The following is a 25,626-nucleotide window of genomic DNA, read 5'->3' on the forward strand; positions in this document are numbered from 1 at the left end:
AGCAAGACCTGTCTCAAAATAAAAAATAAAAAGGGTTGGGGATTTGGTTCAGTGGTTAAGTGCCCCTAGCTTCAATCTCTGGTATCAAAAAATAATAAATAAATAAATAAAAAGAGTCCTAGCATGCTCTACAGCCTGATCTGTACAGTGAGGGAAAAATAGTTCTTGTCTTAAATCTTGCCCTCAACTCTGGAACAAAATTACTCCTGAGAGAGTTTGGATGATATGAGCTGTGTGTCCATGCCAGGATGAGTGGGGAGCTTCAAGATTCTGGAGTGTTGGGCCATTGGTCCAGACTGGTGGGGTTGAGTGAGACCATTGGAAGAATACAGCCAGTTACAAGGTGCCACCCAGTGAACCAGTAAGGAACCAGCAAGTCAGATGGACTGTGATCAGTGTAAAAGAACTAAATGCACCTAGCAGAACATTCTACTTCTCACAGAAACTCAACTCCTTTCTTTTATTTTCTTCTTGTTTTAATTGGTTAAGTTATCTAACATTTACTAGTTCCTTCTAGATTAAATAAGACCCAAAGTAATACACAGTGGTACTTTTCTGCTTTAAGGATCAAGTCTCAGATTCCTTTAGTATTTTCTAGCAAAAGTAAAGGAAAGTCCTCTATACCAGTGCTTTTAGAAACCCAGTGAGAGCAACCATTATGTAGATATTTCTATTAGGTGAAAATATATCACTCATTAGGAGGCAATGTGGAATTGTGGGGAGGCCCTGAATGTGGGGTCTGGTCCCAGGGCAGAGCCCAGTGCTGTCTGAGCTTTGACATGTTCCAAAACCTCTCTGAACTGAGACAGATTATTTCCAAGGTCACTGCAAGTCCCCTGGCCATATGTATGGCCTGATTCAACCACAGAACACCTAAACCCAAGCTGATTCAGGATAGACTTCTGCTGGATCCCTGTGGATCTTGGGGAGAGCCAGCTCTCTGAAGGCCTTTTATCCTACAAATGCAATAAGGAAACTTTAAAGCACTAGGAACATGGCAGGGACAAACAGCCTTGAATGGAGAGTTCTTTTCTTATAAACATCAGATGCTTACAGGGAAATCCTCCCACCAAGCCATATAGAGGTCCAACAGACCCAATTTAGGAAACTGGATAGAACAAAACCATCTTCAGTCATCTCCTTGGAACTGGACAGTTTCTCTCTTCCTGATGTGCACTGGCTTCTGACAATTACTCAAATTCTAGCTTGGGAACCCCTTGACTCAAAGGAGGAAAGTCTCATTATCCCCCTAAAATATGTTTCTTCTTCTATGGCAATGTATAAGAACATGGTGCACAACAGTGTTTTGTGCTCTGTAACATTCCTTCTACCTGGGGTCCAGGGAGGGCAGGTATGTTCTGAAGGTCTTTAACTGCCACCTCCGTAGGACATTCATGGTCAAGCATGTTCCACATATTTTCCCTAAAGCCATATTCCTTGTGATGATGGTAACACTACCTAAGGCTTCAGAAACCACTTCTCCTGGGTTGGAGTTGTGGTTCAGTGGTAGAATGCTTGCCTAGCATGCATGAGGCACTGGGTTTGATCCCCAGCACCACATAAAAAATACTAAATAAACAAAGTATTGTGTCCTTCTACAACTAAAAAAAATATTGTTTAAAAAAAGAAAAGAAACCACTTCTGCAGAAAAAATGCCCATCAGGCCTGGAAGTGGGATGAAGAATACCAAAAGGATAAGCACCAACAAGTTTAGTTCTAGATGAGCAGTGCAAAAGGCTTTGTGCCACATGGTTACCTTGTCAGGTGGGACGGCATAGAGTTCCGGCACCAAGTGGATCCCGTCCTTGCCTCTGATTAATATTCCCTCCAGGGCCTCTCGGTACTCTTGGACCTGGAAAACAGCCCCCTTACCTCAGTATGAAAAAGATCAGGTGATTAATGCTGCATTAGCAGCACATCTTAGAAAAACAGTTCTCTTGGCAATAAAAAGATTAGAAGTCGGACATAGGGTAAAGAAATATACAAACATGTCTGCTCCAGGAGCTCCAGAGGGACTCCTGCTGACTGCTCATTCCTCCCTTGCGTGTGTCTAAACTCAGCCCCACCTGTCAAGCTTGTGGGGAAAGGGACAGAATAGCCCATCATGAACTACCTGTTTCTTCCTCAGAATTCCCACAGTACTCATATCTGTCTTTAACTCATTGTTTAAATATTTTACTCTTCTCACATATTTAAATTTAGTGCTAGGAAGGAGGGTGCACGCCTGTAATCCCAGCAAACTTGGGAGGCTAAGACAGGAGAATTACAAGTTCAAGGCCGGCCTCAGTAATTTAGTGGGACCCTGTCTCCAAATAAAAAATAGAAAGGGCTAGGGATGTAGCTTAGTGGTAGAGCACTCCTGGGTTTAATCCCAAGCACCACAAAGAAAAAAGAAAAACAGAACCAGCCACCTGGATATTTAATATTTTTTCTTTGGAGAGCCCAGTCAAATACCTCCCAGATCTAGTTTTCTTTTCATTTTATATTTATGAATGGCAAAGCATGATCATGATTGTATCATTTTACAAATGTCAACAAGACATTTGTATAGGTGTATAGGGTGGTAGACTCTGTTGAGGCTTACAAAACAAAATATCAAGTAGTCATTTTTGTTTTCTCTCCTTGCCTCTCATAATTGTTAAGTCTGTTCACAGTTGAAATTCAAAGACAATCATTTTGAGATCTTTCAACACTCAGATAAAAAGAAGACATAAAACTCAAGACAATCACTAATGTGCAAGAGTAAGAATCAACAATGAGGGAATAACATTTCAAGCTTACTGCTTTGAATTTCTGACCAGGGGAGCTTTCAAAATCTAAAATGTATCTGAGATTGCTCATCTCCTCCTCCTCCAAACCCAATAGGCTGAGAAGATAGCAAAGTATCTGAGTCAGTAGGGCTTCAAGAGTGCAAATCTGCTCTGCTCAACAAAGTATGCTCAAGGCTCAGCACAGTGCCTGGTGCCAAGTAGAAGCCAAAGAAATATGTCTTGAACAAATGAGTGCTGCATTAACCAGTATTTACTGAGCATTTACTAAGTACTAGGCCCAGGGAACATATCAGTGAGTTGGATAGAGACTGCCTCTACCAGAGTCCTTTGATAGAGAAGTGGGAGATTAAATCTAGTGTGACCCATGCTGCTGTAGGTGCTGTGAGGTGTGGAAAAGGGGTGCCCAACCCAGCTTTTAGGGTAAAAGAAGGCTTTCTGAAAAGGCCACAATGAACTGCGTGAAGGAGTGGGTCAGTTGCAAGTAGAAAGAATGTCCTAGGTCTTTGAGAAGAGTAGCAAGTGAGTTTGGCCTGCTGCAAGGACTGAGAAGGACTTCAGTGTACTGGTTACAAAACTCAAGGAAGGTAGTAAGCAGAAAGGAGTCAGGATACAGTGGTGGAAACCAGACCAGAGCAAATGAGACCCAACAAAACTCATAAAGATCTTGGACTTCATTTCAAAAGCAATCATAGAGCCATCCAAAGCTTTTAAGCAAGGCAGCAGCATAATCTAATTTGTCTTTTAATGAGATCACTCTGGCTTGGGTATAGAGAATAAAAACAACAGGGAGTAAGGCTGGAGATTGGGAGACCAGTTAGGCTGGTACATTAAATAAGAGCTAATGACAGCAAAACTCGAGTTAAACTAGAGGAAATGAAAGCAAAACAACTGGCTCATCTGGAAAGAACAGGAATAACAAAACCAGTCTGGGATAGACAGAAACTATGCCTCCTGGTACCCATGCCTCTGTCTAGTGCCCTCCTCCTTTCATATGGGATGGCCGTTTAGCTGACAGAATGTGATGAGAATAACACTCAGCCAGTTCCAGACCTAAGGAAAGCTTGGCAGCCTATGCTTTTGTGTTCTGTGGGGAAGGCAACCATCAATGTAAAAAGCCTAATGGCCTAGGGACTTCAATGCTGTGAGAAGTTCAAGCTAGCCATGTGAAGGAGAACCAAGCACCCCCTCAACAGTACAGCTGAGCTCCTAGCATCACTTGACAACCAGGATTAACTCATGAGTGAGGAAGATCCTGTAGACCCATGGAAACATCCTAGCTGACATCAGGAGAAGCAGAGACAATCTGTACCTAATGGGCCCTGCCCAAATTGCAGAATCATGAGCAAATAGATAAGAGTTGTTGTTTTGATTCACTAAGTGTCGGGAGTTTGTTAAACAGCAACAGGTAACTGAAAGAATGACTTAAATTCTTACATAACCTATGTTCTACTAATAATTAGCATGACAGTAGGGTGAAAAAGTTTATTATCAGCACAACACCTGCTATATTCTTACCTGAACAGCATCACCATTGAAGATTCCATCTATGATGAAATAAGTCCAGAACACAGGCCACTCACACTCAATGTTTTCAAAGAGCTTGAGTTCAGCAGGGTCATAATGCAATCGGTTTGGGTCCTGGAATCAAATACATAAAACTTTTTTTCCTTTGATATGAGGGTTTGAACCCAGGGTGCTTTACCACTGAGCTACAGCCTCACTCCTTTAAAATAATTTTTTAAAAATTCTGAGACAAGGTCTCACTGAGTTGCTGAAGCTGGCCTTGAACTGTGCTTCTCCTGTCTCAGCCTTCCAAGTTGCTGAGATTACAGGCATGTGTCACTATGCCCAGCAGCATATGTAAAAGTTTCTTCAAGGTGATATCAGATTACATACACTTTACCATCATGTCTCACTGGGTTTCCCTTGCTTGTCTGATTCAGTGTGGCTTTCAGGAAGGCATGATTAGGAGCCTCCTATAATGAGGAGATGCTATTTTGGACAGTTTTCCATGATAAAATTTCAGAAAGTAAATCAGAAATATACACAAGACTCCTTGGTAGTCTATTTCACTAAAGCATCCTATCTAACAAATAAATAGCAATTTCCCTATTGCAATGCTTGGCAACCTGTTTTATTTATTCATTATATTACTCACTGTGACAAAGAAACCCAAGGAGGAGGCCATGGATGGTCTTTAAAAAAAAACTGTGTGAGCCACAGAACTGTTTGTCCTTGTCTATAAGCTGGCTTTAAACTATCAGCTTGCTGTCCTCTTGATGATCTTACTATTCTATTGCCTAACTCCAGGCTTGCTGACTCCAAAATTAATACTTCCCTTTCCAATATTCCAACGTATAATTATAATCAATAGAGGGAGAACAACACACTGGCAAGTTAGATATGAAGCAGTTAAAGGACTGTAAGAAACAATATTTAAATACAACCTCTCTTGGGGTCTTATAACCATCTCGAAGGAAGCGACAGCATCCATAACGCCCCTAGTAAGGTAAAGAAATAAAATACGTTTGATGAAATCACAAGAATTTCTTTGCCTTTTTTATTTTAATTCAAGTCAGCCCTTTATCCTCTCATCCATGAATCTTTTAGTAACTAAATAGGCCCCAAGTGCTCTTTGCTATTAGTATAAAGGCTTATTCTTTAAGTAGTAAGAAAAGTACTTGGAAAGAAATGTTGAAATGCTCCACTGGAGTATTGGGGCTGTGAGAGTAATTACTAAAAGTTCAGTGACTAAGCATTCTTTCATTGTGATTTCTGTGTCACACAAAGATGCAAAGGGACTATAGTTATTTGCAGAAGCCACCACGGCAGATAACTTGGATTGGCTAGCTCCTGCTTGAAAGATTGGGAAGCCGTAATGACACTCCTCAGACTCCTTGCCGTTGGCTCTGCCATCACATGTGGCCACAAGATTTGGCAGAGAGGGAGGGAGGGGCTTGCTGTGCTTAAGAGTGTCATAGTTGATTTTCCTGCTGCAAGACTCTAGCTTCCTGGGTGCCAAGAAAGGAGGGTAAGTGCAGCAATCTTCATCTAACCCCCTAATCCCTGTATGGCAACTTTGGGTGTCCATTTTCCAGTTTTTTCAGTGTGTAAGACCTCTGCAGCAGACCTGCTCTAGCATTGCTCCTGGAGGCCTGGAGCAGTGCCCCCATGTGGTCCTGGGAGTTGTCCCAGGGGGCTCAGCCTACAACCCACTCCTCTAGTAGGCACTTCATTTCCTGCATTAGCTCCCTTCCTACTCCAAATACTTTAAGAGATTCCTTTGTTTCTACTGAACCTGACCACTACAGCCATTTTGTTTCGGCAATAGGATTGGAGACCCTTTAACACCTTTGTTTCCATTTTTCTCTGAATCTAAGTGGAATAATCAACATGCAGATTTCAGCTTAGGAAACCTATATTCTTTGGTAATTTTACTGATAATTTCAGGTGGGTGGAGTACTTAATAACAGTTTCAATTTAGAGTAATATATCATAGTTACTGCATTTCTCTGCAAAACAGGATATTTTTTAACCTGAATTTAACTCTGAGATCACCAAGTCTCCTGATTTTGTGAGTCAACAACATCAGGAGAGGTGCTTTTTTTTTTCCCTAGTAGTGATTCTAGAGCTTTTGAGAGATTCTCAAAGGAGACTGCCTATGATGTCTAAAGGGTTAAGTAGCCCTGCCTTAGAAGTATGGTGGTGGTAGGAATAGGAATTCAAAAATGCCTGATTGAGCTCAATTCACAATAGCTAAGCTATGGAATCAACCTAGGTGCCCTTCAACATATGAATGGATAAAGAAAATATGATACACACACACACACACACACACACACACACACACACACACACAACGGAATATTACTCAGCTATAAAGAAGAATGAAATTATGGCATTTGCGGGTAAATGGATGGAACTGGAGACTTCCATACTAAGAGAAATAAGCCAATCCCCCAAAACCAAAGGCCAAATGTTCTCTCTGATATGCAGATGCTAAAGAGAGGGGAGGGAAGAAAAGGAGTTGTTTGAATTAGACAAAGGGGAATGAAGGGGACAGAGCAGGGTGAGAACAAGAAAAACAGTAGAATGAATCAGACATAACTTTCCTATGTTCATATATGAACACATGACCAGTATAACTCCACATCATGTCCAACCACAAGAATGGGAAGTTGTTATACTCCATGTATGTATGATATGTCAAAATACACTCTACTGTCATGTGTAACTAAAAAGAACAAATAAGATAAATAAAGGCCTGAGTAAAAGTTCTGCTACTTATGAAGAGAACTAAGGCACTTCATCACTCTGAGACTTCGTTTACTCACCTATAGACTCAGCTTTGGGTAAAGCATGAGTCCACTTAAATAAAACAAGCCATTAACCTCACAATTGAGCTACTCCTACTTCATGTCATCATGTGAAAGTGGCATTTAATACAGGGTGGAAGAGCACTAGTGTAACCAATGCTTACCTGGAGCTTGGAAATAATTTCATTTTTGGTCACATTCACAAGGTTCATATCTTCTACTGCAAAGGCCGGGAAAGAAATAATGGAAAGAAGTCCAGCATCAATCTCTTTAGATGTCGATGCTCTTGGCAGCATGGAGAACAGAATAGACTAAATGAAAAAACAAAAAGGTGGTTTAACCTGGAGAAGCACTAATAGACACAGTATCTAGAGACCACAACCTTAGATTCAAGGCAACATTCAAATGAGTCTGTCAATTAGAAAGGTGGAGAATCTAAATAAGAGCTCAGGTCTTCTCCTCCATAATTCTCCTTCCCTACTTTCTAGAATTCAGGAGACTGAGCTGTTACCTGGCAGTGCTCAACCTCATCAGGCAGGACATGGATTACTGACTTTCGTCCTCCATGGGCTCCAAAAAGGTCCAGTTCATCAATTGCCTCAAGTGCTGCCTACAAATACAGGCATGAATTACTTTTTTCTAATGTACACACATTCCAATATCTGACAATCCTTTTTCATAAGCAATCTAGAATCATATTTTCCCAAAGGCCATGAAACACATTTTTAAAATCCAGTTAAGGAGTCCTCTGGTCATGTTCTATACTCATTTTCAGTGGCTAAAAGATTTCCAATATGTTACTGCTCATTCCAAGAACAAGAAAGAGAAAATAGGAAAACATTTCCTAAAATGAAATTAGCATTCTACCATAAACTGAAATTTTAACAAATTCATATCATCACACACACGTGTGTATTTGGGGGGCTAGATTAATGATTGGCTTCTCTTTCACCTATTTTAGCAGTGAACTTCTACCATTAGCACATCTGGTACTTCAGAAAGTTAATTCTTTTTTTTTATTGATTTTTTTAAAAAAATATGACAGCAGAATGCATTATAATTCTTATTACACATATACAGCACAATTTTTCATATCTCTGGTTGTATATAAAGTATGTTGACACTAATTCGTGTCTTCATACATATACTTTGGATAATGATGTCCATCACATTCCACCATCCTTGCTAATACCCTGCCCCCTCCCTTTCCCTCCCACCCCTTAGCATGGGAAGAATAGACAAACTCTAGAAAGTTAATTATTTTAGGAATAAGTGTATTTCCTATCAGTTTACCTAAATATACTTAACAGAGCACATTTATTGTTACTTTTAAAATTCTGGCTCAAGCCTTCACTCTGTCCAAAAAATCTACTTTGGTCTTAAAAAAAACAGCAAGGGAAGAAGGCATGTTAAATGTCTACAGCAAGAGATGCAAACTGATGGCCTACAGACATAATCTACCCAACAGGTGAGCTTCGTTTGGTTTCAAGAGTATTTTCTAAATGAGTTTGAATTAGAATATTGGGATACTTTTAGGGAAAGTTTCCAGTATCCCCAATACTCCCCTCTCCTCCCAATGTTTTTCTATATGGTCAGTTTCACTTGTTATTATTGTCTGATCTTGTAGGTTTGAATTTGTGAGCTCAACTTACAAAGTGCTCGTATTCTTCAACCTTCACTAGACTGGACATCATGCCTGTAGCTTCTTAAAACAGGATCAAGAGCTTTGACCCATGGGTGATCATGACAGACAAAAAGGATGGGGCACACTTATTTTTTGGACACATGCAGATTTCAGCACAGGAAACCTACTTTCTTGACCTATAATTTCAATTGGCTGGGGTACATGTGCCACTTGAATTTCACATCTTACGGTGGACTTTTAAAAATGTGCTAATCAAATTAAATTCAAACTCCTAATGAAGAACCCAAGCAAAGAAAATACCCAGAAGAAGGAACAAACAAGAGGACTGTCACCTTGGCCATTCCCACAGAGCTTGCATTCAATTCTGGAATGCCCTGATTAGTCTTATCACCACGCTCCCACATTCCATAATCCTGGGGGAGAAAAAGATAGTTATCAGAGGGGGTGAAAGAGGTATATGAGACATGCTATGGAAAATGATTCCCTCATGTCACTGCAGGCACAATGAAATATGAGTATGTCTTCTCAAAGGCTCCCAACTTCATGGCTTTATATACTCACACTCTGGTCCTCCTCAATTTCAGTTCATGTGACCTCTATGTAGGATTTTAGAAGAAAATACTCAAGTGGAACAAAAGTGCATGCCAAAGCACTCTCAAATTTCTTATTTCTAAAAGGTATTAATTTTTATATAAAAAACCTCTTGATTTGTAGAGGACAAAATATTTTATTTACCTTAAAATCAAACTGCTGCTCTTGTATTTAGTGAATGCCTTTGAACTTATATTGAATTGTAAGATGGAATAAAGAAACTCTGATGCATGGGTTATAATTAGTTGAAGCCAACAAACCCATTTAAAATAATTTAAGAATTATTTTTAGCATTATCGCTTGGGCAAAAACCTCAGTGACTGGAGCCAAGGTCAAAAGTGAGGCACAGATCACTGAACATACATGGTGTTTAAAAACCAATTAATGTGAATTGGCTCAGAATACTCTGTCACACAGAGGACTCCATACACATGTACCTAACTTCAGTGATGAATACTTGCATTTAAAACCTAAGTACCTAAGTACTGGATGCGGTTTGAAACAGCATCTATTTTTTTTTTTTTTTTTTTAGAAAGAGAGAGAGAGAGAGAAAGAGAGAGAGAGAGAGAGAGAGAGAGAGAGAGAGAGAGAGAGAGTTTTTCTAATATTTATTTTTTAGTTTTCGGTGGATACAACATCTTTATTTTATTTTTATGTGGTGCTGAGGATAGAACCCAGTGCCCTGTGCATGCCAGGCGAGCGCACTACCGCTTCAGCCACATCCCCCGCCCCAGTACATGCACTATTGAAAGATTATAATTCAACAAGAATAAGATCAATACCAAATGTCAGTATTTTTCAATCTCCAAAGAGGATCATTTGTAAAATGTGAGCACTAAAACTTGGATACACTAAAGCAACTTTAGATCCTTCCCTGCAAATACGCCTTGTAGCTGGGCCTGGGCATCTTTCCTTCACTATTCTTCTTGTCTGGGCCTTCTTTTGCTCAAACCCATCTTTACTTCAACCCCACAGCCATGTGCTCATCCTCAAAAAATTCTTGGGTCCATCCAGCCCTCTACTTCAGAGTCTAACATGACAAATGGTGTCTTCCTTAGTGGATATCATCCATCTCTCTCTCTGCATGGCCATATTCTACTTGATCTGGCCTCTGCCCACTTCATGCCCATTCATTGACCTTATTTTCCAGTGTCAATTTTCACCCTAAGTCTGTTCCTTTACTCTGCACTCTCTTCCTGAAGCACCCTGACCTCCCCTCCCAACTCATCCTGTTCCTACCTCTGTGTTATTGACTGCTCATGCTATTCCTACACTCAAAACACCATTTTTCCTCTCTTCTGGGTAACTAAACCCTACTTATCACCTAAGGTCCAACTAAAGGCCTATCTTTCCAAGGCTTCTCAAGTTTCTTTAGACCAAGGTTCATCGACTCTGCTACTAATGACATTTTGACCAGATAATTGTTTCATGGGGCTATTCTGAGCATTGTAGGATGTTTAGCAGCATCCCCGGACTCCTCTAACCACTAGATGCCAGTGGTACCCTCTTCTCCAGGTATGACTACCAAAAAATGTCCTTAGACACTGTTCAATGTACCCTATGAGAGAAAGATTGCCCCTTAATGAGAATCGCTGCTTTTGACCTAGGGTTAGTGAACTATAGTCCTTGGATCAAATCTTACCACCTGTTTTTGCCAAGTTTATTTTGGAAACAGCCGTGCTTATTTGTGTACATATGCCTGTGCTTCTTTCACGCTACAAAGGCAGAGCTGAGTAGCCACAACAGAGGCTGTAGGGCCTGACAAAGTCGAAAATATTTACTCTCCTATCTTTTGCAGAAAAAGTATGCTGACCATTCCTTAAGCCACAGTGACATTTTTAAAAACCAACCTGCCTTTCCTAACTGCTGCAACTGCTCTACATAGTTCAGTTGTCATCTAGAAGTGCATCAGGCTCCAACTTCAAAGCCAGACAGAAGCCCAGAGGAAGTGGACTTTATACCTGTTTATGCCCCAGCTCAGGTCCCTCTGCCTGTGGACTGGCTAAGGTGATCCCCATGGCACCCCAGATCCTAACAAGGTGCCAATGCTGCCACTTCTACAGCCTGACTCAGGCTGGCCTGTACATATATATCCCCTGGGATATTTTAGGGTCTTATTTAAGATAAGCATAATAATTCAGACAACAAGTGTGGGGTGTTCCAAAAAAAAAAAAAAAAAAAAAGCCCACAACTGTATCTCAGGACAAAAATGTGCATTTACATGTGGAAGTGACACAATCTCATAGCTCTAGTCTTGCTAACCTTTTGTGTCGCCCCAAATACCCTGTCTCTCAAAGAATTCTATGATTTTTTTTTTCCTTTCTTATATCCAGCACACCTGAAAAAGGTAGCTACCAGTGTTGATACTTACAGCAACTTTATATGCAGCTTCTATGTAGAAAACAAGATTCTGTATGAAGGCCACCTCATCAAGGGTGAAAATAATACGTAAGCCTAGTAAAGAGAAACAATAACGTTATGATACTAAGGATTTAACCCGGAGGTGCTTTACCATTGAGCTATTTTTTAAAATAAAAGGGTCTCTCTTGCTAAGTTGCTTAGATTACTGAGATTGGCCTTGAACTTGTGATCCTCCTGCCTCAGCCTCCCGAATTGCTGGGATTACAGGTATATACCACAATGTCTGGCTGAAGTTATGTTGTGAAGAGAGCTGCTAGTTACAAATTACAAATATCATGCTAGGAAACAAACCTTTTTACCCTCATTTTCATTTTTCTTACTATGGCATCAAAAATTAAGTCTGAGGCAAGTCATAAAAAAATCATTGAACTCTTTGAGAGACAGGGTGTTTGGGGCTAAGCAAAAGGGTTAGCAAAACTAGAGCTGTGAGATTATGTCACTTCCACATAATCTCAGAAAGAGGAAGGAAGAGAGGCAGGGAGGGGTGGGAAGAGGATAGAAAAGAAAGAAAGAAGGGAGGAAATAATGGCTCCAACTGTGTGTGTGTGTATGTACTGGGTAGAAAGAGTTGAAAGAGAAGGTATGAGCCCTCTGGCACAAATTGGATTTGTTCAGAAAAGGTTGCAACAAAGCAAGGATTGGAGCCCAGAACAACCAGGGCACTGTACTTATCCTTGAGTGAGCCAAAGGAAAGGGTGAGTACTTTTCCCCAGTGGCAGATAGGGCAAGTAGAGTCCCCAGAGGCCCTTCCTCCTCTGGGAAGCCCAGCTCTCAGGACCTGCTGGGCAGCTGCCTTACTCACTGTAATAGGCAGTGACCAAGAAAACTGTTTTTTGTTTAGCCCTTGAAATGTAGTCGATTATAACAAATACACATATTTTTAAAGTTTGAATTCTGAAAGCAGGTATGAATACTATAAGATGTGTGCTCTTATATCAATGAGAGAATTTAACTAGCAAGCTAAACAACCAGTGACTGAAAATGAAACGGCAATATATATACATAGCCTTTGAATGATATCTTCAGAAGGAATAGAGATGGAATTAAAGTTGATATTGCAACATTAGTTATAACAGCAAAACAAATAAAGGAATAATTTAATTATAGTATACTCATTAATAAAGTTACTAAAATAATGTTTGTGAAGAGCTTGTAAGATTATGGGGGAGGGCTAGGGGTGTAGCTCAGTGGTAGAGCACTTGCCTAGAATGCATGAGGCACTGGGTTCGATCCTCAGCACTAGGTTCGATCCTCAGCACCACATAAAAACAAATACATAAAATAAAGGTATTATGTCCATCTACAACTAAAAAAAAAAGTAAAAACAAAAGATTATGGGGGAAATGCCATTATTCCCTCCCTTCTTTCTTTCTTTCCTATCCTCTTCCCACCCCTCCCTCTCTTCCTTCCTTCCTCTTTCTGCTTTATAACTGGGGCATTGAACTATCTTTTTATGTAATAAAATGACTATGTATATAATATAACACTCATTATATAAAAATGCATAGAAAAAAGATGTGGAGGAGACATATCTAAATGAAAAATGGCAGTGCAATTTTTTTTCTTTGTATTTTGCCACATTTTCTGAAATATTTATAGTGAGAACTCATATTAACTTTCGTTAACTTCCATAACAAAAAATTACTTTTTATCAGCGTGTGCTTTATTGACAAAGCTATAAAAATATTACTTGCTGATTTATGGGACTTTTTTTTCAAGTTTCACACTTGCAGTCTGAGGCCTCAGGCATGTCAGTTCAGTGGACTGGTGATGAGAACTCTGAGACAGAGTCAGTCCAACTTGGGAAGCATCCTTAGTGGATGCTCCTATGGGAGAAAGGCTATTTGGTATGTGAAAAACAGCTGCAGCCTGGAGCTTGAAGACTCGGCATCTCACCTGTCATAGAAGCCAGTGGCTCTGGCTCACCAGGAACAATGTATACCACTGACAAGTTGCAGGCCTCCTCACAGCATAGGTGCTATGGGCTTCTCAGCCTACTCTGGGGACCCCAAAGAGTGGAGGAAATGGTGTTGTTCAAATATAACTTAGATAAAGGAGGATGTATCTTAGAAAAGGGTGACCAGGTAGTGAGAGGGAGAGCTGAAGGCATGAGGTGCTAATCCTGGAAAAAAAAAGTCTAAGAGCAGGCATGAGATTGTCTGCAGGTATTTGAACTACTCTAAGTTGCTCCAGGAACTAGGAGAGTGACAGGATGGAAGCTGAGGGCTCCACAGCAACAAGCTAACAAAGTTGGTTCAACAGCCTTCATCCTGCAAGTGCCTGGGTAGAGGTAGACTGTCCTATCTGCAAGTCACAGACAAGGTCCCCACACTCCGTGCCCTATTACAGACACAACTGCATGTGTTATCAGAGAACATGCTTTTCCTTTGCATAAACTGTTCATTTAAAATACTGATTGCTATGGATTAAATGTGTCCCCTCCACAATTCAGTGTTGCTGATCTGCTGGTATTGAGGTTGGGCCTATAGGTGATTAGGCCATGAGGGCTTCTCTTTCATGAATGGGATTCGACTCTTAAAAAAGAAGCTTTACACAACATTCAGTTCTCTTGTCCTTCTGTCTTCTGCCATGAGAGGACAGCATTCCTCCCCTTCAGAGGATGCAGATCTCACCAGACAATTGAACCTGTCAGTGCCTTGATCTTGAACTTCCAGACCCCAGAACTGTGAGAAAATTTCTGTGTTTTAAACTTCTGAGTCTCAGGTATTCTGTTGTAGTAGCAAAACAGAATGACATTGCCCCCTCCATTTCTGGATTGTCACTTTCTAAATAATGGGCTTAAATGGCCCTGACTCACCTGACGCAGTCATCTGGGACAGGAACAGGAGGAAGAGGGAAGTGGCATCCACCTGGAGGTGGCCCCACTGGTCATCACCCACCACGGTACTGCAGGTGGAGGTATTGTACTTGGCGTGCAAACTGTCTTTGGTACTCTGAGTGTGTTTGAACTTCTCCACTTTGTCCACCTAAGAGAGAAGGCAAGCTGGCTCCACATAGCTACACAGGTTCATGGCTGGCATAGGTCACCCAAGGCCAATCAACTGGAGCTAAACTTCTTATCTGCTACATCTGGAAGCCAGAGGGATGGGAGGCAGCTGCTAGTGTGCAATACACATAGGGACTGTGCTGTGGATTCTTCCAGTCCATTCACGGGAAACTTTCCAGCCCAAGAGGTTTTAACAATTTCTGCAAAGATCAGGGTTGTGCCAAAGGGTTCCTTGCCTATAGAAACCCAGCTGTGGCACATAGTAGGTACTCAAGGAGGCAGCGAAGGAAGAGGACCTGTTTAAATTTCAACTTCTCCTTTCCTAATGTTGAAAGAAAAAGAGCAAGTATGTCTTTGAACATGCTGACTGAGGATTGGGGACTGGATTGCATTTATCTTTGAATTTGTGTAGATTCTAGTATAATGTTCAGTATAAAGTACATGTTCAACCAATTGTTTTATTTACCCCTCACTGAAACTACCAGAAAATAGTAATGGTAAGTTTTAAAAACTCAAACACTTCATCTCAAATGAAAACATACCCTTTACAAACTTGATAGAGCACATAGCTTTCTAGTAGTGGCTTTTTAAAATTTTTTTCTCCTGCACTGGGGATTGAACCCAGTGTACCACTGAGCCACATCCTTAGACCTTTTTATTTTGAGACAGGGTATTGCTAAATTGCTGAGGTTGACCTTGAACTTGTGATCCTCCTGCTTCAGCCTCTTGAGTAACTTGGAATACAAGCATGCATCACTATGCCCAGCTTACAAATGGCTTTTTAAAAAATATATTTTCTTAATTTTTTGAAAGAAATGTTTTCCTTTTACACATGTAATTATTCAAAAGAGATTCTCAAAAACAGTGTTCTGTGAGACCATGGCAAAATATTTTAAATTTCTCTCCCTCTTGAGAAGAAAGTTCAAAACACACCAAGTAAGTTAATTGTCACAATTAAAATGACACAAAATACCCACTCAGATGCTCTTTGAGCACACATCTGCACATTCCACCTACCTGTCTCATCATGCACTGGAGTAGACCTCGCATTAGCTTCACCACGTTCTGTGGAAATAAAAGTGGTGTCAGTAACCAGGCCTGGCTTCCTCGCTCACAGAAAACCACCTCTGGGCCTTCCAGTGGCTGGTAAGCTAGTGCTGCCCGGCAACTTCCCTGAAAAGGCATATACATATATGAGTATTTCAAGTGGTCTGCCATTTCTCTATCGCAAAGAAAGAAAAATGCTGACGAAGTGATCTTTCTCAAATAAAAGGGTTAGATCAGATGGAGTCTTCTGGCTATTCAATTCAGTGACTCCCCACTGATATTTTAGAAACACAATTTTTATAAACCTGGTGCTTGGGAATTTTATGTCAAATTTCACAGTAACTTATTTTTGTATATTAAAGATAAATTAACTCCACCATGCCTGCCCCCAAATAATGATGTTACACCAAAAGAACCATTTGTGACACCATTACTGGACTATTGAGTAAAGTTCTTACAAAATTTGAGTGGTAGCCAATGTTTCTTAATAATGTGATGTATTGCAACTGATTGCTATTATCATCATTATAAATAATAATAGTACTACTACATTAATCAATTAGACATTACATCCAGGCATTGTTTAAAACACTTTACTTAGATTATCTCAAATTTTTGCCCCAACCTTTTGAGGTTATTATATAGCATTATTACCCCACTTTGTAGATGAGGGGATTGAGGCTAAGAGAGCTGAAGTAATATTGCTCAAGTCTTCCAGCTGACAAGGGGTAGAGCAAGAACAGAGCTCAGACATTCAGAAGCCAGAGTTTGAGCTCTTATCCAGTCCATTATGTTGCCTCCCATCTTCTCCACAATTCAGCCCATTTAAAGACCAGTCTGTTCAATCCCCAGTACTTAAAAAAATAAATAAATAAAGGACTGGTCTGAACATGGTCTGCTAACCATACAACTACTTCATGAGTGGCTGAGTAGAAGATATTTTGTAGGCCAAAGTAGCCTGGAGGAAAGACGTTTCCACCCAGGGACATGAGTATATCCTCTCTTACAGAACATATATGATTTGCAGGGGAAGACACAGTAAAAGGGCTCAAAAGTTCATTGTCAGTGAATTTCTGCCTCTAAAATCCTAGGATTCTAGAATATAATCTGAATTTATATCATGAATTCTATTGAGGCAGAAAATGTTATCTCATAATTATGAGGTAAAATTAGCATTGTTATAATTAACATTTCCTACAGTGTATATAGTGTAAACATCTGTCAATTGACTCCCCACTGTCCATGCCAACTAAAGAAAATTTATTTTCCATTAGGCAGAGGCACAGTGGTTCCCAACTGGGGGTTATAGCTGCCATCTCCAGGAAGTAAGAAAGTATCTAGAAATATGGGATGGAGGTATTTTAATCATCATGGCAAAGGTGCGAGCTGCTGGCACTTAGTGAGTAGAGACAAGAGTCCCTAAGTGTCCCACAATGCATGAGACACACACACAATAAACCCAAAATGCAATTGTGTTCCTGTTGAGTATCATCCTGTTTTTTTCTATCATGAAGGGAGATGTCATTAATCACATTCATCAAATAATAAAAGGATTTAACTATGAAAAATTGTGTCCTTTTTGTGTCTCATTATTGGTAATCAAGGAGCAACAAATCCAGTCAACCCTAACCCAGCCCAAGTAGGACAGAGAGAGAAAGAGTGTATGTTTGAGTATGAGACACACACACATAGAGAGAGAGAGAGAGAGAGAGAGAGAGAGAGAGAGAGAGAGAGAGAGAGATTGGATATTGCTTTACTTTGGTTTTGTCTCAAAAGGTGACAGGAGATTTGTAAGACATTCACGTCAAATTATTCTACTAATAAATGAATGATTCCTTACGTAAATCTCATCCTTTTTGGAGGACAATTCAATGCTTTCTGTATCCAAATTTTAAAACTTGCCTTAACCCCAAAATTGAGTGAATTCATCATCCTACACTCTGCATTTCTGACCAAATACAAGCCTTATTCCCACGGATAAGCTTTCTTTCTTAGTTTCCTCATGGCTCTCAAAGCTTCCCTCATGCTGCCTGCCACTTATGTCCATTTTGATTGCTATAAACAAGCACCCACTAAGCTGGAAGACCTGACGATCCACTGGCTGTGAGGGTCATCCAGAAATGTATGAATTAAAGGTGAATCCTAAGGCTGGGGATATAGTTCAGTGGTGAAGTGTGTGCTTAGCATGCATGTTCAATCCTCAGGACACATAGATATAGAAGTATCTTTATAAAGATAAATCCCAAAGGCTCTCATACTTAAAGAATTATACTTTTATATTTCAGTGTTCCCTATCTCAATGTTATCAAAATATTTGGAAAATACCTCCCATGCTTAAAGGCAGAATATTTTCTTCCAAACTCACTGATGACAAATCTTTGCTTTGGTGAGTATCTTGGTTTCTGATTTTGGGAAACAACAACAACAACAAAAAAGGACTTCATTGTGCTGTATGGTGAATAACAGGCACAAAAATTGTGTAATATCATTTTGGTGTGAAACTAAGGGTGACCATGAATAAATAAGACTGCTTTCCTGGAGTGACTCAAACTAGAGTTATTTTGAAGTGAAGTTTCAAAAATGTTTTAAGCAGTGGCAATAATGTTTGGATAAATATTCTTTCAATGTGGCTACCCTGAAGAGTACATACTTTGGAATGTATGGCTCTGATGTGCTGACTTTTTAAAAATAATCACGTTTAGTTTATAATAATGTCTTATATATAAAAATATGTATAAAAATTGATAAAATGTGTGAAAGAAATATAGCTCATAAGGCAAATCAACACTCCAGAGTTAGAAATTTGAATGTTTTCATTTCCTATTTGGTGTGTTGTTTTTTTTTTAACTTTCAGATGGACACAATAACTTTATTTTACTTTTATGTGGATTGAACCCAGTGCCTCCGAGCACTCTACCACTGAGCCACAACCCCAGCCCCTTGGTATGATTTTTGATGTCATTATTTTATGGAGGGGAAAAATGTCTCAAACAGAAAGATGCATGTGAAGTTGAGACCATATAAATGCCTCTCCAAAACACTGTATAGCAGAAATGGAAGAGAGACCTGCATCTCAACAGTTCTACACACAAAGCTAATTCCTCCTTGGTTTTCTTGAGGAAAATGTGCTTAGCAGCCAAGATATGGCTGTCAGTCACCATTACCTGTTCCAATTCATAGGCCTTGGCCTTGTCCTCATCGCGGTCGGCATTCTTGCGGTAGGCCATGCCCAGTCCCCACACAGCCAGGATGCTGTAGATGTTGTCGCGCACCCAGGCATCCTTCTGCTCATGGCTGGCTGACAGCAGCCCTGTGACGGGATTCTATTAAAGAAAAGACACAAAATAACTTTGCAAATCCCTTCGTACAGCTAGCTCCTGGGCAACAAATGCTCACCCAGGGGACAGACAAGGACCAGGGATGAGGAATAGAGACAAGAGTTCCAGTTCCTGCTCCACCATTAACAGTGTGATCTTGGGTGGTAAGTTGCATCACTTCTCTGAGCCTCAGTTTCCTCACCTGTATAACCAGGCGATGAGACTAAAAAATTGTCGAAGGAACCTTCTAACTCTTATGTTCTTCTTTCATTTTCAGATCAAACCACACTGTTGTAAGTGATAAAACAGAAGAATTAATAAATAAAAAAAAGCCTGCAAGGCTTTACAAATCTGTGCATTGTGGGCTTTAGGTCTTCTCTGGCCTTCACACTTCCATATTGGTTGGTAAAGAACTGAAGCTGGGAGCAAGAGACCTGGATGCAGGACCCCATCTACTTCCTAGCTCTGTGTGCCCAGGGAAGCCACCTTTCTTTCTGGATCTCAGCTATCTTGTCTGCAATTCAGATACTTCGTGGGCCTAGAGAGAAGGTGCTGAGCAGGAGGAATATGTGGGAGTCTTATTTAGCTGTAATATCATTTTTATTAAAAAAGGCAGTGAAATCACTAAAAAAACCAGACCTTCATATAAAAAAACTGCACAGAAATGTTCATAGCAGCATTATTCATAAACATCAGAAAGTGAAAACAAGACAAATATCCATCAACTGATGAGTGGATCAACAAAATGTAGTCTCTACAATGAAGTATTTGTCAGCAGAAAGGAATTACTGATATACACTGTAACACAAATGAACCTTGAAAACATAATGCTAAGTGAAGGAAGCCGGTCATGAAAGGTTACATATTGAGTGATTGCATTTATATGAAATGTTCAGGATACACAAATCTATACAGACAGAAAGATCATTGATGGCCTAGAGCTATGGTGGAGGTGGAGTGGGGGAATGAGTGGCTGCTAATAGGCTTTTTCCTTTTCTTTTGGGAGGTGTTAAAATTCTTTAAAATTGACTGTGGTGATGGATGGACAACTCTATGAATATACTAAAAATCATTCAATTGTGCCTTTGAAATAGTGAAGTGTGTAAGTAAATTCTATCTCATTAAAGTTATTAATTTTTAAGCACCAGTCCTAATAAACTCTGAGCCCAGAAATAAAATGGATAAGATAGGAAATGAGTCACATAAAGTCTCTGATGGCTTTTCCCAAAAATATACAAAGAAATATGTATCTAATAAAATGCATCATAACAATCAGAACCCTGCCAGCTTAAAAAAGAATTATTCAATAGGGCTGAGGTGTAGCTCAGTGGTAGGGCACCTACCTGGCATGCATGAAACTCTGGGTTCTATTCCCAGCACCACAGAACAAAACAAAACAAAAAACAACCATTATTCAAAAGGGTTCTGTATTATTTACAAGATGTCTCATGAAAAACTGTTGAGTACTTTTAAAGTGACAGTGCTAAGGTTATTAGGTTTTTTTAAAAAGGTATTATTTTATATGGTCCTACTTATTAAATATTTGAATTTCTCCTTTAATGAATCTATGCCTTCTATAAAAACATCTAAAATTGAACTGATACTACCCTCAGGGGCAATAGCATTCCATGTATTGACATAGTTATCCAGCCAATAACTTATGAATCAATGATATTAAAGCCAATCAGAAGTGAAGTCTAGGAATGACTGAGTCAAAGTACAAGGCTTATTCCAATAGTAAATTACTGATTCTTTTAAAAAATCACTATTCACCAACAATAGATAACATATACATCTTAATCTGTTCTGAGACCTATTGGCTAAGTCTGGGGCAGGAAATAATCAGGAGATCTACAGAAAGAACTCAACTCCCCTCCAGTGTCTCCACCAACCATGAGTCTACTGAGATAAACAACCTTCAGATGACACAGCAGTGACCGTTACACATAGTGTCAAGTGTGGTTTGGATTATGAAATGTTACCCTCCTATTAACTGAAAGTCTTCTCTTTTATTCTTTAGTTTGGGCTTAACTGTTGGAGTGGATCATTTTGTCCCCACCTAACACTAGACTGTCTATCTTCTCTCATTCAATTACTGAGAAGCAGTCTGGGTGTTTCAGGGGATCCCCACATTCAAAACTATGCATACAAAAAAGCCATAAAAAAGGGGTGTTATTGCACTCAGGAAAAGGAGTATTTATGATTTGCTTCTCTCTTGAAATCTATAAAACATGATGCATTGTGTTGCAAGAGATGTGGGTGGTTCTATTTTGATGTGATTCATAAAAACTGAAATGGTGGGCTGGGGTTGTGACTCAGTGTAGAGCACTCACCTAAAGTTTAAGGCACTGGGTTCAATCCTCAGCACCACATTAAAAAATAAATAAATAAAATAAAGTTATTGTGTCTATCTACAACTTAAAAAAAAAAAAAAAAAAACCTGAAATGGCCACAGACTGGTAGATACTGTTACTCCCAGTCTGCTGTCCCTTCCAATAAAGATGACCCAAAGGTTTTGTCTTTGCATTCCTCCCCTACTTGGAGTTGGGTTGTGCTGCATCACCCAAGCATGTCCATTGCATTAGAGCTCTGGGGTCATTGGTTTCCATTAGATATGTCAATGGAGGGAGAAACAAAAGGCTGAACACTGGCAAATACAGACCATAGAAAGAAGGTGGGGAGATTTGTCCAGGCAAAGCCTTATGATCACATTAACCATCTGTTGCTTTCCAATCTTTAAAAAATATTACTTAATTACATCTGTTAAAATATTATTTTTAAATATTACACTGTAGAACTGTCTAACTATAATCATATAGATGAGTTTTCCATTTTTTTCTGCTCTTTACTTGCCCTCCTCCCTTCACATCAGCAATCCCATAAACACTGTCCATGTAACAACCTTATATATATTTTTCCATCTTTTTTTTTCTGTGCTGTGAAAATCAGATATTTAAATCATATACCTACATGCACATGCTTATGTATAAACTTCTATATGTGCAAGGTTTTTTTTGGAGGGGGGTCACTGTTTTTAATGAATGGGATCTTAGGATCACTGCTTACTTGGCATTTCCCATTCAACAGAACCTTATGAGATCCCTTAAGCCCTTTGGTTTAACTCAAACTCATTAAGCTTTATAAGCTCCATAATATTCCATGGTGGATGCACATAATAATGCATCTAGTCATCTACCATTGTGATGGGTATTCATTAATTTTTCAGAGTTTTAATTTTTTTTGCCACTGCAAAAATACTGCAATAAGTATCATTATAACATAAGCTTTTTTCAACAGTGCTTTAATTTGTGTGAAATAGAATCCCAAAAACAGGATTGCTAGGTTCACAGGCTATATGCATATGAATTTCCAGTTTTAATAAATATCCCTGATCCTTGTCAGGAAGTTGTCAATATTTAAAATTTTATCAGTCTGATGGGTGTAAAGTGACATATATAATTGCTTTTATTTTTAAAATTGTTGTTTCCCTGACTGCCAGTGAATTTAAGCATCTATTTATTCTTTTTTGGGAAGGAAGGCACTGGATTTTCTGTTCTGTGAGTTAATTTTTAGTTTCTTTTTTTTTTTTTTTTTAAATCAGGTACTATTTCACCATTTCTATCTACAAAGAATGACAACCTTCCACGTATCATGTTTAAGAGCACAAGCTTTGGAATCAGACTGTTCGAAGCTCTACCATGATACAACTGCAACCTTGTCAATTGACTTTAGCATCCCCATCTGTAAAACGAGGATTATACCAGTGTTTCCACTTCATAGGGTAGTTTGTGAAGATTAAAAGAATTAGTGTGTATCAAGCATTTTGGACTGTATCTGACACATGTAAGTGATCAATAACTGCAAGCTATATTTAATATTGTTGACCTATTTGAACAGCTTTCATTATATTATTTCTTTCTTGTATAGTTATAATAATAATTTCAGGAAATCAGATAAAGATACAGGGCTAGGGAGAGAATCTACAAGCAAATCTAAGCTCATTTTTATTACTCAGAAAAACTAAGTCTGGGTGCCCTCTTTCATCTTTACCATAAATATGGCCAGTGATGATATTTTATCCCACTGATATTTTTGAAACAAAATCCCTGGCAACTCTATACCCTCTCCCCACCCAATTCTTGCCTTTCCCCTTCAAGTTTAGCCCTAATTTGTGCTCACTCACATAAATCTTCTGTTTTACTTTTCTAAACTCTCTGTACTTTGCCTAAAAAAATAATGACTAAAAAAATCAGTGGCAAATCCTGTTAAGAACATCCACTTTTCTAATCAAGAGCTGCTCCTGAGGTGGCCAGGTGTGGGGTCATGGAGGAGGAGGATGGGGCAGATCTCAAGAAATGGCAACTACAAAGATATCTAAGAGTAATAAAAGAGCAGGTATCACAATACAGTCTTAGTGGAGATAGCACAGCCCTGCACTGAGTCTCAGACCCCTGCTGCAGGCTGACCTGACAATGACAGCCTTAAACTCTAGGAGAAGAAGCTGAGACAGATGAGCCTCCTACAGATTGTGTTTCACTGAGGATAAGAGCCAGCAGCTGTGTGGAGTGTCCTTTGACTCATTTGCCCCTCTTTCCTTCTCCATCTCTTCTCAGTTTCTCATCTGGGGAAAGTGCCCATGTTGGCTCCTGTCTGTGAGAACAAAGAACAGAGCCTGAAAGCCTAGAATGGATTGGGTCCAAGTTTTGGCTTCTGTGCCTTGGTAACAAATAACACTAAAATCTCAGTGGCTTTTTACAAGAAACATTTATTTCTCATCCAAGCCTTGTGTACATATCTGGTCAGCTATGATTCTGCTCTCTGTTATTGTCCCTCTAGGAACCAGGTTACTGGATCAGCCTGTATCTAAAACACTGCCCATCTTGTAGCAGAGGGGAAGAAAGCTAACCAAGAGAGGAGTTCTCCATGAAGACATATAACAATCCCAAATGTATGAATCTAACAAAAGGTAAAGGAATAGATACATAGATGGTTGAAACAGAATTGAGTCCAGAAATAAATTTACACAAATATGGCAAACTGCTCCTTGACAAACTTCTGAAGACAATGCAAAGGAGAAATAAAAGTATTTTTAACAAATAGTGTTGGGACAACTAGACATACATACACAAGAAAATGAACCTTATTTAAATCCCACACTTGTAGATAGTTTGGGGAATATTCAACCATATTGAATCTTCTGATCCATAAACATATCTTTTTGGTACAATCTGAAGCATTATTCCCATGCTATAAGCTTTCTATGGGTAAAACCTTTTTTGTTGTTTACCACTCTAAGTCTTGGCTTAGTTAAGTATTGAATAAATAAATGAAAAAAATGCATAATAAAGTTACATTTTTACTGATTTGTAGCATGAAATACCTTTTCAAAAATACTTTAAAGGGTATACATATGTATTATTCATAGCTCATAGAAATAATTTGCCATTTAAGAGAGCTTATTTTATTATTATGCACATTCTTCTGTTCAGTCTTTCTCCACAAAACCCTGAAGAAGAAAATCAGATATGCACAGCATGAACCTTGGAAATGATTCAAGGTAAAGTCTTATTTCTGCTTTAAAAGTAGAAAAGTGGGGGTTGGGGATGTAGCTCGGTGGTACAGTGCTTTCCTAGCATGTGTGAGGCTCCAAATTCAATCCCCAGCACTGCAAAAAATAAAAATAGATAAATAAATAAATTAGAAAATTGGGCAAAACAAGGGAGCTGCTTCAAACAGGAAATGGTTTATTTCTCAACTAGAGATGAGATGGATTAAACAGAGAACAGTAACCTCACAGGACAGAGATGAAAATTAAGGAGGCAGAATTAGGGCAGTAAATTTCAGTGGGGGTGAGGGTACAGTGGTAGAGGGTGACCAGAGAAGACAGGGTACATGACCCTAGGGTAGTGTACACATACTTTAAAAACACACATTCAACATTATAATTTTCTACTTGTAAAATGAAAACAAACAGCTCAAGTCTTCATTCTACAAGCTTGAGAAACAATGCTTACACAATTTTCTTGGCTGGTGGCAATTCAAAGATAATTGTTAAAGCAAGAGTTTAACAACAGAAGATAGCAGAGATGCTGAAATGGTGACATGCTCTGCTCCTTAGAGGGTATATGCAAGTGGGGGTAGGCATGGGTAAGGGCTGCAGTGTTGCCACTGAGCCAATACTGGAACAGCAGAGCACATAGGGGCTGGGATGATAGAAACAAAGTAGAAGGAATTCAACAAGGATTTATTTATTGGGCTCACATGTTTAATAATGTTTGCCGAACTAATTTTATTAGCCATCACTCCCACACTTGAGTTGACTCAGCTCCCTTTACACATGCACCCCCACCCCTGGGACCCTAACCAGTCTTTACACAGAGCCTCTTCTCTCTTTTCCAACCCTCCCCCACCCCAGCCCAAAAGTTGCAGCCTGCTCCAACACTTAAGTACAAGAAAATTTAACTGTACAACTCTGACCAAAAGTTTTAATAGCTACCTACCACCAACAGTG

The 25,626-nt window shown here is 39.4% G+C and overlaps 1 protein-coding gene across 3 annotated transcripts in view; it reads right to left on the reverse strand.

Annotated features, from left to right (window-relative positions):
- Nucleotides 1–25,626, reverse strand: part of Phka2 (phosphorylase kinase regulatory subunit alpha 2) — a 69,103-nt gene that overhangs the window by 30,463 nt on the left and 13,014 nt on the right. For 2 of the 3 annotated variants that reach the window (XM_077107691.1, XM_077107690.1), the window contains exons 2-11: nucleotides 18,963–19,121; nucleotides 15,769–15,816; nucleotides 14,563–14,731; nucleotides 11,695–11,777; nucleotides 9,065–9,145; nucleotides 7,599–7,697; nucleotides 7,252–7,398; nucleotides 5,219–5,272; nucleotides 4,287–4,409; nucleotides 1,757–1,852 (exon numbers count right to left, since the gene is read on the reverse strand). In XM_077107691.1, the coding sequence (XP_076963806.1) occupies nucleotides 1,757–1,852; nucleotides 4,287–4,409; nucleotides 5,219–5,272; nucleotides 7,252–7,398; nucleotides 7,599–7,697; nucleotides 9,065–9,145; nucleotides 11,695–11,777; nucleotides 14,563–14,731; nucleotides 15,769–15,816; nucleotides 18,963–19,121 (1,059 nt within the window). The remainder of the gene's footprint in view (nucleotides 1–1,756; nucleotides 1,853–4,286; nucleotides 4,410–5,218; nucleotides 5,273–7,251; nucleotides 7,399–7,598; nucleotides 7,698–9,064; nucleotides 9,146–11,694; nucleotides 11,778–14,562; nucleotides 14,732–15,768; nucleotides 15,817–18,962; nucleotides 19,122–25,626) is intronic. The other variant, XM_077107692.1, reaches the window with a different exon arrangement.

This window comes from Callospermophilus lateralis, chromosome X (genome assembly GCF_048772815.1).
Source record: "Callospermophilus lateralis isolate mCalLat2 chromosome X, mCalLat2.hap1, whole genome shotgun sequence".
Taxonomy (NCBI): Eukaryota; Metazoa; Chordata; class Mammalia; order Rodentia; family Sciuridae; genus Callospermophilus; species Callospermophilus lateralis.